Source organism: Chinchilla lanigera, unplaced genomic scaffold (genome assembly GCF_000276665.1).
Source record: "Chinchilla lanigera isolate Chin_1 unplaced genomic scaffold, ChiLan1.0 scaffold00054, whole genome shotgun sequence".
NCBI classification, from domain to species: Eukaryota; Metazoa; Chordata; class Mammalia; order Rodentia; family Chinchillidae; genus Chinchilla; species Chinchilla lanigera.
The window spans coordinates 10,846,050-10,859,580 of NW_004955455.1; the positions used below are offsets into that span (position 1 = coordinate 10,846,050).

The 13,531-nt window shown below is 37.5% G+C and overlaps 1 protein-coding gene across 1 annotated transcript in view; it reads left to right on the plus strand.

Moving 5' to 3' along the window:
* The first annotated feature begins 3,577 nt into the window (after positions 1-3,577).
* Sppl3 (signal peptide peptidase like 3) overlaps positions 3,578-13,531 on the plus strand; it is a 55,889-nt gene continuing 45,935 nt past the window's right edge. The window contains exon 1 of the mRNA XM_005396491.2: positions 3,578-3,656. Coding sequence (XP_005396548.1) covers positions 3,613-3,656 — 44 coding nt within the window. The 5' untranslated portion in view covers positions 3,578-3,612. The remainder of the gene's footprint in view (positions 3,657-13,531) is intronic.

Sequence of the window (13,531 nt, forward strand, 5' to 3'; positions counted from 1 at the left end):
ATAGCCATGCACCAGTTCTATTTCATTATGCTATATTGTTGTTAGTATCTTAACTATTCCTAACTTTAAAATTATCCTTTGTCATAGATACGTATGTGTGGGAAAAAACAGTATACTGTACAGATTTTAGCACTGTCTCACTTTTAGGCATCCACTTCCTTTTTTTTCCAGAATGTCACATAAATGGGATCACATTTGTAACTGCCTTCTTTTACCTAGCACAGTGCATCTGAGATTCATCCACATTGCATCTATCAGTAATTCCTTTTTATTGCTGAGTACATCATTGTATAAAGGTACCATGCTTTGTTTACTCACTGGTTGATGGACATTTGAGTTGTTTCCAGTTGTTGACAGTTCTGAATAAAGCAGCTATAAACCTTCAAGTTCAGTAGTTTGTGAGGATATGTATTTTCATTTTTCTTGAGTCATAAGGAAAGTAGTTAGCACTATGTTAAATTGTTGATTTCTTCCTAAAGTGACTGTGCCATTCTGCATTCCTCACCAGCACTTGTTATGGTCACTTTTTTAAAAAAAATTTCCTTAACTTGAACTGTTCTGGTAAGTATGTAGTAATATCTGTGTTTGGTTTCCTTAGTGACTAATGATGATTGAGCATCTCTTCGTATACTTATTTGCTATGTTTCTCTTCTCTAGTGGCAGGTCTCTACACATCTTTTGCTCACTTTTTAAATTGAGTTGTTTTCATATTTTGATGGGAGACTGGTTTTTTGTTTGTTTTTGTTTTTGTTTTTGTTTTGTTTTGTTTTGTCTTTTTGAGACAAGGTCTCGCTGTGCAGTTCAGGCCGGCCTTGAGCTCATTGTGTAGCCCAGGCTGGTCTCGAACTCGCAAAGATCCTCCTGCCTCAGCCTCCCAAGTGCTGGGATTACTTGTTCTAGTTATCAGTCCTTTATCTGATTTTGTAGCCGGTGTTTTCTCCCAGACTGTGGCTTGTCTTTGTCCTCTCCATCCCTCCCTTCATTCTTTATCTTATCTTTATCTTTTCCTTCCTCCTTTCCTTCCTTCCTTCCTTCCTTCCTTCCTTCCACTGGCTATTGAACCCAGGAATTCGCACATGCTAGACAAGTGCTCCGTCCCAGAGCTACACCCTCAGTCCCAGAAGGTGCATTTTGATCCATGCTACAACTTAATGATCTAGGCTGAGATTGAGAGAGTAAGTAAGGTTTGAGAAGGGAGTATTGTGAAATGGTTTTAAAGCATGACCTCTAGGCCAGAATACTAGTTCTTCCTCAAGCTGTATGTCCTTAAGCAAATTTGTTAATCTCTCTCTGCCTCAGTACCCTTACCTCTCAAGCTGATAGTAAAAGTATCTTACTCATAGGGGTATAACTAAGAAAAAATAAGCTAAGATAAAATTTAAATGGCTTGAACATTATCTGACACACAGCAAGAGCCCAAAAAAGTATTGGCTTATTATCACATACTGTTGTTATAGCAGCAGTGTTATTTCTTGGTCTCATAGGACTTTCAAGGTAGGGTTTTGTTTGGTTATTTAAATACTTTTAAAATAATTAGTTCCCCTTTTAAAATTTTAATATTTATTATATATGGGAGGCCAGATAACATTTGTTTGGGTATTGTAGCACCGCTGTGGAAAAGGAAATTTGGAAAATTTATATAACCTCAACTTTCAAAATAACACAATCTGTCTGGGCATGGTGGCACACACCTGTAGTCCCAGCATTTGAGGGGCTGAGGCAGGAGGATCCCTGTGAGTTCAAAGCTAACCTGAACTACATAGCGAAAGTGTTCCTCCCAAAAAACCAAACCCAAACAAATACTATAATTTAAACTGTAACCAAGAATTTGACTACTGCAAAGTCAAATTTTCTCTGAATCATTCTCAGGATTGTCAGAAATCCAATAGAATCCAAAAGCCTTTATAGCTACCAACCAAAAACAGTTTTTCCAAGTGTGACTTTTCAGTTTTGACAGTTCATTTTGTAAGTACCTCACCTTTTGTCAAGATTAGAAAGTTCAAAAGTAAAATCACTCCAGAGCTTCTCATTCCTATTTCAGTTTCTGATAGTATATTTGAAATATTTCCCCTCCTGCAGTCCTAGACAGCAGTTTGCATATTTGATTTGAATCTTTTTAGAGAGTGAAAGTGGGTTAACACCAGCTAGACACCTGAGTAATGGATCTTCTGGGTATACCTCTGAAAGAACAAGGGTAGCAGTTATCCTTGTTATTACCAAGGACAGAAGAGTCTTCTCCACATAGCTAAGTGCCTACCCTTGGAGACGCTTAACAAACAGTACTTTAGTTCTAGGATTTGAATACAGACTTCGTCACTTACTAACTTTGTAACACTGAATGGGTTTCAACTTTCTGTTCATCTCTCATGTGTAAATTAGAGGTAATAAAAATTGCCTACCTCAGGGTAGTGATGAGAAATAATGAAATTCAAGTTTCATAGGGCACATCATAAATACTTCACAGATATTTCTTGCTATTATTGTTATTATTTGTATTTAATTTCTGAATTAGAGTCAATTACAAGGTTTTTAATTGGCCTTATGTTGAAAAAAAGTATTTTGAAGCAAATTCTTCCCAAAGTATATCTTACAGAATACAAAATTTGTAGATGCTCTGAGAACAAAATAAGAGAGAAAGAATATAAATTTTGTGGGAATATATATTATGAGCTCTACTAAGTACAAAAACACAAAGTCCAGGCATCAAGTTAATCGTGTTTAGTTCATTATTTACTAAACCTATCTTTTAGTCAGGTAAAATCAATTAAATTGATTTTAATTCCACCACTGCTTTTAGTCAGGTAAATCAATTAAATTGCTTAAGAAACTTTTATTCCATAGAATCTGCTTTAGGAATACTACTTAAGAATTTTTTTTAGTAAGAACAAAGTCTGCAGACTGTTTGCCTACTGTCCCCCAACTCTGATGCACATCATTAAAGTTCTTACAATATCTGTTTCCTCTGGGTCACTCCATCATATATTAAAGGCATGTTAAAATAGATACTGCATTTCAGAGGGTTGTGTTATGGAACCTCAAGGGTAGAAGTTGGACCCCTTTCAAAATGAGAGTAGATGGGGCCAAGAGGAATTTGAAATTCACATATGAGCTTAGTGTAAACATATAATACCAGAGCAAGTGACAACAAAACTTTCCTCCTGGAGGTGGGGGCATTTTATTATATGACTGCTGCATTATAAATTGCCTTTTATGTTGGGCTGAGGAATGTTGGCTTTACTGTTAATCATTTTTAACATGCTGTAATTAGATACGACTTAAATTCTGAAGTCAGTATCAGCATCCTTGGTCTTGGATTTATTATAAAGTGTATCTTTAACACATACAGTAAGAGATAATGATAAAACTTTCAGAGCCTTAAAAGGTATGATTTTTTTAATATATTATTTGGAAACCTTAACTTTACTACTGATTGGAGCCAGTTAACAGGTTATATCCAGTTTTAAGTCATAAATTATCTGTGTTTTTCTTTTCTGGTTTTTGTTTTTTTTTTTTTGAGACAGGGTCTCACTATGTGGCCCAAGCTGGCCTGGAATTCATGACAATCCTTCTGCCTGACCCTCTCAAGTGCTGAGATTACAGTTGTGTGCCACCATGCCCAGCTACCTGTGTTTTTCTGTTACAGACCTTCATCCATGGTCAGTCTTGGCATCTGTTAATACTATGTATGGGTATGCCTTCTTTGTATACTCTGTGGTAATACTTAATGTAGATAAAACTGGTCCAGCACGTGAAGGGGATCAAAATTGAAACGGAATATCAGCATTAGAGTCCTATAGGTGAAAGTGAAGCAGGATGAGGGGAGAGATCTCAGTAGCCATATGAGAGTCTCTGTGTCAGTGGAAAATACAGAAGAGTTTAACTTCAGAGGGGTAACAGTTTCCCCTACCACTCTACTACAAGCAGCCTTACCTCATTTCTAGTTATTCTGTGTACTGTAACTTGGGACTGTGAAAGAAAAATGAGGCTCCGAGCCTGACTTTGATTTGATTTGTCTGTTGGAAAATGGCAAGTTATTTTCAGTACCTGATTATTTTTACTAGTAACAGAGGGAAGTCTTCCCGTGAGAAACCCCAGATGGCAAGGTAAGGCACTTTAGAGCTCTTGGACCAAATTACCTAAATTTGAATCCAGAATCACTTACTTTGTAAGATATTTCACCTCCCTTTTCCTCAGTTCCTTATATGTAAATTAGGGCTAATAAAAGTAAAATTTCATAAAATGTTCATGAGGATTCAGAATAAGCCAAATCTTTAGTAAATATTAACTGTTACACCCATAGAATTATTAAAATATTTTTGTCATTCATTTTATTATCCCTTTGAATAATTTAAAGTGATTCCTCTGAACATTATAACATTTCTGTTAATATTCCATCTACCAGATAACACTTGTTTAGGCCGTATCCTTTGAGATATATATTACTACTCTCATTTTACACATGCAGACATGGAAGACCAGTGAAGTTAAGTTGCCCAAGGTTACAAAGTGTACCCAGGACAGTTAGGAATTAAACCCAGAGGTTTGCTGCAAAGGTCTGTGATCTTAACTCTTGTATACCACTTTTCATGGCACTTCTTTGTTGGCCTCATGTTTCCTTGTTCACTGCTATTTTCTTAGATATTGTTCCTCCTCCAGCCAAGCTAATTTGGTGTATTTCCAACTTCTTACATTATCTGTGCCATTTGTCTTGCTTAAAATGCCATTTCCCCTGCCAGTCTTGTGGGAAACCTTCCACAGTTCACCTTGCCCACTATTAAGGTCTTTGTTTGGCTTTTTACTTGGCTGATATCCACAGCATATGGGTACTCATTATTCTTGAAAGGAAGTAAGTATACCTAAAAGTAAGTGATCATTCTATGAAACTAATCCTTAAATTTAAGAAAGCAATCCTTAAATTTAAGAAAATTTCAGCTTGTTGTACTTCTGAACCTTTCCTTTCCTTTGAACCTGTTATACCTTCTTGCTTTCACACTGAATAATCCTGTATCTTATTTTATGGGTAAGTATGGCTTTCTGGCATGCCTACTTGCATAACATCACATCTCTTCTTCAACCCTTTATTGCTATTTTTCATTTTTATTATTTATGTAAACTTTCTGGTTTCAGTAAAGAATTATTTTTTTTCTCTGCAAACCTAACTCTTATTTTCTCTAGAATCTTGCCCAGTCATTCTCTGGTTATCAGACTTTTGTCTTCAGAGTGGCGTAGGTCTCAATCAATCAAACAAAATATCTCTTGGCCTTTCACATTGCTATTCAGTTTCATTCCTATTCTCCACTGCTAGGCTTCCTCAAGAAACAATATAAATGCCCTCCTTCCATTTTCTCTTTACCCACAATTCTGTTGAAACTGCTCTTAAAAATCACCTGTAACTTCTCAAGTCAAACGGTACACTCTCAGGCTTCCTGCTGTTCCACTTAATGTTAAGAGTTATTGCATAATGGAAGCGTGGACCTTTGGGGCTATACAAGCTATGTCTGTATTCTACTTCTAACACTCCTTCAGTCCATATTATCTTGGTCACCTCTCTTGAATCTCATCCTCTCTGTTTGCCCTTTATATGTACTTAATGCTTAATTCTTCTTTGTATCTCAGAAAGATTTCTCAGCTCTTGTGTAGTTATCTCCTAATTTCCATTGTATCAGCTGTTCAGGAAAAAAAAAATGAAAGCAAAGGTAAAGTGCAGAGTAGAAACATTTTTCTGTAAGAGCTAGTCCTGTTAGTGTCAAGGCTCTGGAAGATGAAGTTAGAAGAGAAAATGTCAGAAGGTAGTAGAATATCCCAGTTCTGCATTACAAAGGTAGAGTATCTGGATGTCACTAATTGCTGGTGCTGTTTGGGTTTGTTGATTAAGTAAACATTGGGCTAGATGCAGGGGGACTGTGTCCAGAGAGTTCTGCCTCCACTTGTGGCTTTCTACTGCCTCTTGGTACACACATTGGGTCCCTGAATTGGGATTTGGGTACACAGTCAGATGTCCTCTGCTGTCAGCAGGTCAGATTAGTGTTTATTATTACCCATAGATGTTTTGAGTTCTACCCCTCCTTCATTCTTTGTCCAGTGTTTCACTAGATTCCATTGATTGTTCTTTCAAAATAGTTTGTATACATCATCACCTCTTCTGTTTCTACTTCTTACCAAGCTAAACTCCCACAGTGAATCTGTATCAGAGTTTAACCTGGTATTTTGTTGCCATCTCCTGTCTCTCCTTTGGGTAATTCTTGGTGGATATCAGGGCTGAGTCTTTTATCACGGAGTACCAGCACCAGGCAGAGTACTCTAAAATAGGATCATGTATCATAAGATAGAAAAGTTACCAGAAACAGTTTAGCTCACTGGAACTTTTCACAGACAATAGATATAGTAGTTTGATTTTTAGGTGTGTTGAATTTGTGGTGACCATAATATGTGTAGGTGGAGATATCCCCAAGAACATCGAATATTTATTATTGAAATTCAGTCTCTTAGAAATTCCCCTTGCCAGGCATGGTGGTACACACCTATAATCTCAGCGCTTGGAGGCTGAAGCAGGAGGATCACTTAAATTCAAGGCTAGCTTGAACTACATAGTAAGATCCTGTCTTACACACACACACACACACACACACACACACACACACACACGGGGGTGAGGCGGGGGGGGGGGATACCCCATGTTCCAGAGGTTGAGGAGACAGTCCTTTTTAACTTTAAGGGTTTAACTTGGTAGAAGTAATAGGAGCACCATAACATAAATTATTTTGTTCTTTTTCACTTATCCACACAACTAGTTTTATCACTAGGATAGGTGAGCTCCAAGAAAGTAACTAACCTTCAACCTGTAGCATCTGTTTTTGAAGTCATCAGAAATTTTCCAGTCTAGATTTTGGAATTATGTGAATGCTTTCTAGACTGCTTTTAGTGTGAGGCTTTATTGTTTTTGTTTTTTGTTTGGTTTAGTTTGGGTGTGTGTGTGTGTGTTTGAGGCAGAGTTTTCACTATGCAGTTCAGGCTGGCCCTGAGCTCACTTTGTAGTCCAGGCTGACCTTGAACTCCCAGCAGTCCTGCTTCAGCCTCCTGAGAGGTAGGATTACAGGCCTGCACCACCATGCCCAGCTAAATGAGTTAGATTACAAACGTTATATCAGACATTTTTCAGTATTTTAAATCCTTTTAAATTTTATAAAATTTCTTATTGTGACAAAAGTGTACTTAAAGTTTTCAGTTTACTAAATCATTTGTAAGTGCATAGTCCAGTGCCATTAGTAGTATACTTATGTTTGGTGCACTGTTACCACCACTCATTTCCAGATTAAACAGTGCTCTCCATTCCTTTTCTCCTCCACCCTGTTAACCTCTGTTCTTTATGTTTCTATGAATGTGTCTATTCTAGGTCTTTTTGTAAGTGAAATCGTACATTAGAAAGTGCAAATAAAACATTTATCCTTTTGTATTTGGTTTATTTCCCCTATCATAATGTTTTCAAAATGCATTTAAATTTTAGCATGTATCAAAATTTCCAAGTCTGAGTGATGTTACTATTCAATTGTATGTGTATACCACATCTTTTTTTTTTTTTTTTGGTGCTGGGAATTGAACTCAGGACCTTGTGCTTGCCAGGCAAGTGCTTTTGCCACTGAGCTGTACCCCCAGCCCTACGACACCTTTTTTATCCACTCATTCATTGATGGACACTTGGGCTGCTTCCATGTTTGAACTGTTGTGAATTACACTGCTGTGAAAATTGGTGTACAAGTGTGTGCTTGAGTCCCCACTTTCAATTTTTGGGGGTACATATCCAGGTTTTATTAGGTTTTGTGAGCACACATTCAGAGATGGCATTTAGACATTTAGAAGTAGTTCCTTTATGAAGTACTAATCCTGTTAAAAATGTTAACACAAATTTTTGCAGTTTCAAGAGATTTATTTAAGTACTTAAGTTATCTTGGATAGTGCTACAAAGATGTCATTAAAAATGTCATTATATATTTTGTCCTGTAAATTAGTCCCTTGGCAAAATAAACTACTTTATCCCAGCTTGTTGTACCTATTTGCTGTGTCTGAGGAACCCCGTTGCCTGATTTTCCCCTATGCCTTGTAAATATTTCTGTTATAGCCAAGAGTCACAATGTATGTTGCTGGATATATGCTGAAATCACAATAAAATTCAATGCTATTGAAATTGTAATCTGAGGACCTAACAGGATTTTTTGTAGGAAAGAGTTTGAAGCGTATACCAAGGGAAACCTTTAATACGAGATCTTCTCTGTCACTACCCTGTAAAATCATTGTTACCTCTTGTAGGTAGTAAATTACATCTGAAAACAAAATGATTCTAGCTTTGAAGACTAATACCTTTTATATGAATTTGGTTGGTCACCAATATTTCTGATGGAAGCAATCATTTTTCACTGTACTAGTCTTAGTAAAATGTAGCTATTAAAAATACGGTGCATTTCTTCTGTGTTCTTTCCATAAAAAATAGTAAAGAAAGGATAATGAACTATTTGGTACCAATGACAGGATAATAATATTTTGATATTTGAAAGCCAGCCCTGTCTTCATGGCCTGACTCTGAGATGCGAAGGACTGTTGCTAACCCCCATGCCCACCCTACATAGGAAGGTCAGAAATGGAACCTGTCTGGCCAAGTCAGCTCAGAGATCACAAATACTGCCCTCCTTCCAGGCGACTGAACCTACCCACCAGCACATGAAGGTTCACCAACCTTTAACCATTACCAACATAATTCCCCTGGGCAGAAGGGGTGGGCTGTGCTTTAATACTTGCAGTGCCTTTGGCAGGTACCTTTGTACATTAAGCAATGGTATGCAGCATTGTTGGCAAACTTGCTGTAAAGGTCCAGATATAGTAAATATATAGACCTTTGTGGACCATATGATCTCTGTCACAAATACTCAATTCAGCTGTTGAAGTGTATAGGTAATACTAAAGAACAAACTTGGCTATGTTCATTGGAATAGCAAGAGGCCATGATTTGCTGACCCCAAGTATGTGACAACCCATAGCATTTTCCACAATGCATTATTTTCTCTATTAAAACATTGCATTCTGCCACCTTATATATTATGTCTTTCTGTTAGATCATAACCTTAAGGGACTATCTTACTTTTTGTACCTTGCACATAAGTATATAAATTTAATGTGTTAGATTTGTATTTGATAAGACAGCTATTACTAATCTTAAAATACCATCATACATTGGTTAATTAACAACAGAGATGCATTCTGACAAATGTGCCACTGGGCAGTTTTGTCACTGTATGAACATCATAGGGTATACTTACACATAAGTGGCCACAGTGTTACTAAGCTGTCTCATACTCTGTCTGTGACTAAAATGTCACGAGGCACAATATGGCTCAAATTTGTTTTTTCCCCTTAAAATATGGGAAAATGTAGAGGAAAATTACAGTATTGTGGGCATTATGTTAGACAAATTTTTTTTTAGGTAAAAATACAAATTCAGTTATATTTCAGGACATTGCCATAAAGGAGAAAACCATCACATTTCTTTTTAAGCCTGGACTACAAATCATTTTCTACATGTAACTGAATCTAAAACTCTTGGACAGCAAAAATATTCAAGTATCTTTTGGTGTTTTGTGATGTGTATGTGTGGGGATTACTTGTGAGAAGGTGCTAATGGTTTCTGTAGCCAGAGCTTATGTTAAATAAAGGTCTAAGGTAACAGAGTGTGGCCTGTTTTTTTATTTGTTTGTTTTTGTTTTTTGAGACAGGGTCTCATTGTTGTAGCCTGACTGACCCCGAACCCGTGGCTATCCTGCTGCCTCAGCCTCCCTAGTGCTGGGATTACAGGCGTGTGCCACCATGCCTGGCTGTGTTTTGTTTTGTTTTTATTTTTTTGAGACAGGGTCTCACTCTGTAGTTCAGGCTGGCCTTGATCTCACTAGGTAGCCCAGGCTGACCTCAAACTCACAGTGGTCCTCCTGTCTCAGCCTCTCAGTGCTAAAATTACAGGTGTGCATGAGCAACATCAGATTTCAGTTTAAAAAAAATTTTTTGACTCTGCTACATAATTTTAATTTGCATCCCCAGTGCAGATGAAAGCACTTCAAATTTTTATTATTGTAAATATCACTATAATTCACATGAACACAAGCTCTTAGAGGCCATCCATTTTAAGACTGTAAATGGCCCTGCAACCAAAAAATTTTGAGACGTACTGAGCTAAGGCTGTGTCTGTTTAGGCGTGGAATGGTAGTTGAGCAGAAAAGAATGCTTCCATTGTATGGAAGGCTGAACCATAGAACATGTTATAGAATAGTACTCTCTGTGTGTCAGTTTGGCATGGTTTTTAGCAGGATATGTATTATAAGCACTTGCTGGCAAAGTAGCTAGAAAGAAGACATTTGACTATAGTTACTAAAATCCAGTACAGTTTTTAAAATCTTAGGGTAGATAGCATAGATAGGAGAGGACTTTCTGGTAGCTTTTTGCTCTTGTCTACTAAGGTAAAAGCTTGGAAGAATGTAAAAAATCTAGAGTAGATAAAGAACTGAAAAGAAAAAGAAGCCAGACCTCCCCCCAAATTTAGAGACCCAGTCTAAAAATGGGCATCTTTTAATAGACATTTCTCAGGTGAAGTAGTAGAAACAGTAAATAACTATATGAAAAAAATTCAACATCACTGGTCATTCAACAAAGGCAAATTAAAACAGCACTGATGTAGCTCAGTGGTACAGCGCCTGCCTGGCAAGTGCAAGGTCCTGAGTTCGATTCCCGATAGCAAAAAAAAAAAAAAATGCACACACACTGAGATTCCATTTCATTCCAGAAAGAAAGGCTATCGTCAAGAAACCAACCAATAACAAATGCTGGAGGGGATGTGGGGAAAAAGGAACCCTTCTCCATTCTTGATGAGAGTGTAAATTGGTACAATCACCCTGGAACCAAACAGTATGGAGATTCCACAAAAAACTAGAGATTCCATTTGATCCAGCTATTCCTCTTGCAGATAGCTCCCCCAAAATTAAAAGCATCATACTACATATGTACCCCATGTTTATAGCAGCACAATTTGCAGTAGCTAAATCTCAGAAACAGCCCAAATGCCCCTTAACAGATGAATGGATGAAGAAAATGTCATTTTTTATATATAGTGGAGTACTACTGTGTTGTAAAGAAGGATAAACTTGATTTTTTTTTAAATGGATGCACCTTGAGAAAATAATTTTAAGTGAAATAACTCAAACACACTTGTTTAAATATCACCTTGTTTCTCTTGTGTGAGAAATCCAAAGGGCAGAGGACGAAAATGGAGGTTAGATGTTGGGAAGTAGGAAGAAAACATTTAAATGGGAGGGGAAACAAGGGAAGGTAGGAGAGGAAAGGGAAGGGAAGGAAAAGGGAGAGGAGGGGAGGGGAGGGAAGGGAAAAGGAAATGGAAGGAAAGGAAAGGAGTGGAACAGGCATAAAACAAAAATTGAAAAAGACTGGAAGGAAAACAATATAAACAAAGTTTTGTAAGTGGAGAGGGGACAGGGGATTGAAGAGAAGGGAGGGAAAGTGTTAAGATGAATTATGTACAGGCACACGTTACCTGGATGAATGTGATCATTGTGTATGTCACAAATGTACCAATAAAATTAATAATTCAAAAAAGAATTATTGGTTACTGTATAAAGTATTTCAACTTAGCAGCTGACCTCTACATCACTTGGCAAAGTCTTCAGTTCTGTTAAAGTATATTTGACTAGCCTGACCTGGGTGTGTCTTTAAGTGTGTGTATTTACTTCGTTTTGCACTTTAGTAAGAATTTCTTCAACTCAGTTCTTCATGTGGGCAGTGAGAATAGAGGGGGGTCAGAAGCAGTGCTCTTCCCCCTCACACTCCCCATCATGACCAGCAGTGAAAACCTTAGGGCATTTCAGAAACAGCTACATGGCTGTTTCTGCGGACTTAGAAAGTAGGTGAAAGGCCAGGGGCATGGACAAATAGCAGACAAAGCAGACTGTTTGGTAGAAGGGAAAAAAGAGCTTGTGGATTAGATTCTAGGGCTGGTAAAAAAAAATTTTTTTAAAACGTGGCCAAAGAGAATTTTCCATTAGTTGTTTAACCCAACCTGATACTTTCCCCTCAAGTTCACGTATCTCCACCAGTATAATGTGGAATCTATATGAGCCACTTTAAAATTCATAAATACTGGGTTATTTTAAGAAAGTAACAGTTTTCAGTAGCATGAGAGCAGTATCATCTTTATCTGTGCTGGGCGTTCAAGTTCCCCAGGGCTGGAAGGTTTTATAGACCCTGGAAGGGTGTGCAGGCCTGCCCTGGGAAAAGCAGACCCCTAGTTACAGTATGATTGGAGAGAGCAGCTCAGGTCGGCTTTTAAGTTTGTCATCCAGTTTAGAGCAGATGATAATGTTTGAGAAGACTCACATTAGCTCATCTGCATTCAGAACTGCACTTAGCTCCTGATCTTTTTTTAAAAATTACTATTATTACGTAATCCCAGAGGCCCACAATTCTTTTTTTTTTGTTGTTGTTGGTTTTTCTCCGGTACCGGGAACCGAACTCATGACCTTGCGCTTGCCAGGCAGGCGCTTTTGCCGCTGAGCTAAATCCCCAGCCCCAAGCCCACAATTCTTGAAGCCCAAAACTGAAAATCAGTTTTGTTGTAACTTATTTTGAAGAAAAACCTGACCTAAAATAATAAGGCTATTTATAATCCATACTTAGTGTGGATATTCATGTGTTTCACTGTAGAACTATTAATACTTAATTACAGATAACTACTTCAGACCCCCTCATGCGTGCATGCACGTGGGGGCGTGGAGCGCTTCCAGAACTTCCGAGTTTTTAAATACATTTCTTCTCAGAATTATTTGTTTGGACTGGAAAAAAAACCAAAAAAAAAAAAAAAAATTATTTGTTCGGTATTTGTTTGGATGAGCAATTATAGTCATATAGTACTTACCTTGTAAATGATGTGAGAATTAAATGCTCAATAAAAGGTTAGATTTTGGGGAGGTTAAACCACCAATAAAACCCCACAATCCCAGTTTTGAAGTATAACCTGACTTTCTTTCTTTCTGTGTATGTCAGTGTAACCCACTAGAACTTTATGCAGTGATGGACATAAATATTCTCTTCCTGACTGTCCAATACAGTAGCCACTAGCTATTAATTGGCTGAATTCGACCAGTACAACTGAGGAACTGAATTTTTATTTTATTTAAATTTAAATAGACACATGTAGGGGCTGGGGATTTAGCTCAGCGGCAAAGCGCCTGCCTGGCAAGCGCAAGGTCGTGAGTTCGGTTCCTGGTACTGGAGAAAAACCAAAAAACCAAGATAGATAGATAGATAGATAGATAGATAGATAGATAGATAGATAGATAGATAAATAAATACACACACACACATGTGGCTGGGTGACTACTATATTGAACAGTACAGCTCTCTGTGATTCATTTAGATTCATATTCAATGTAGACTTCAGTTTTGCCATTTTTGTAATTGTCCCGTCTGACCCCTCTACTGATTT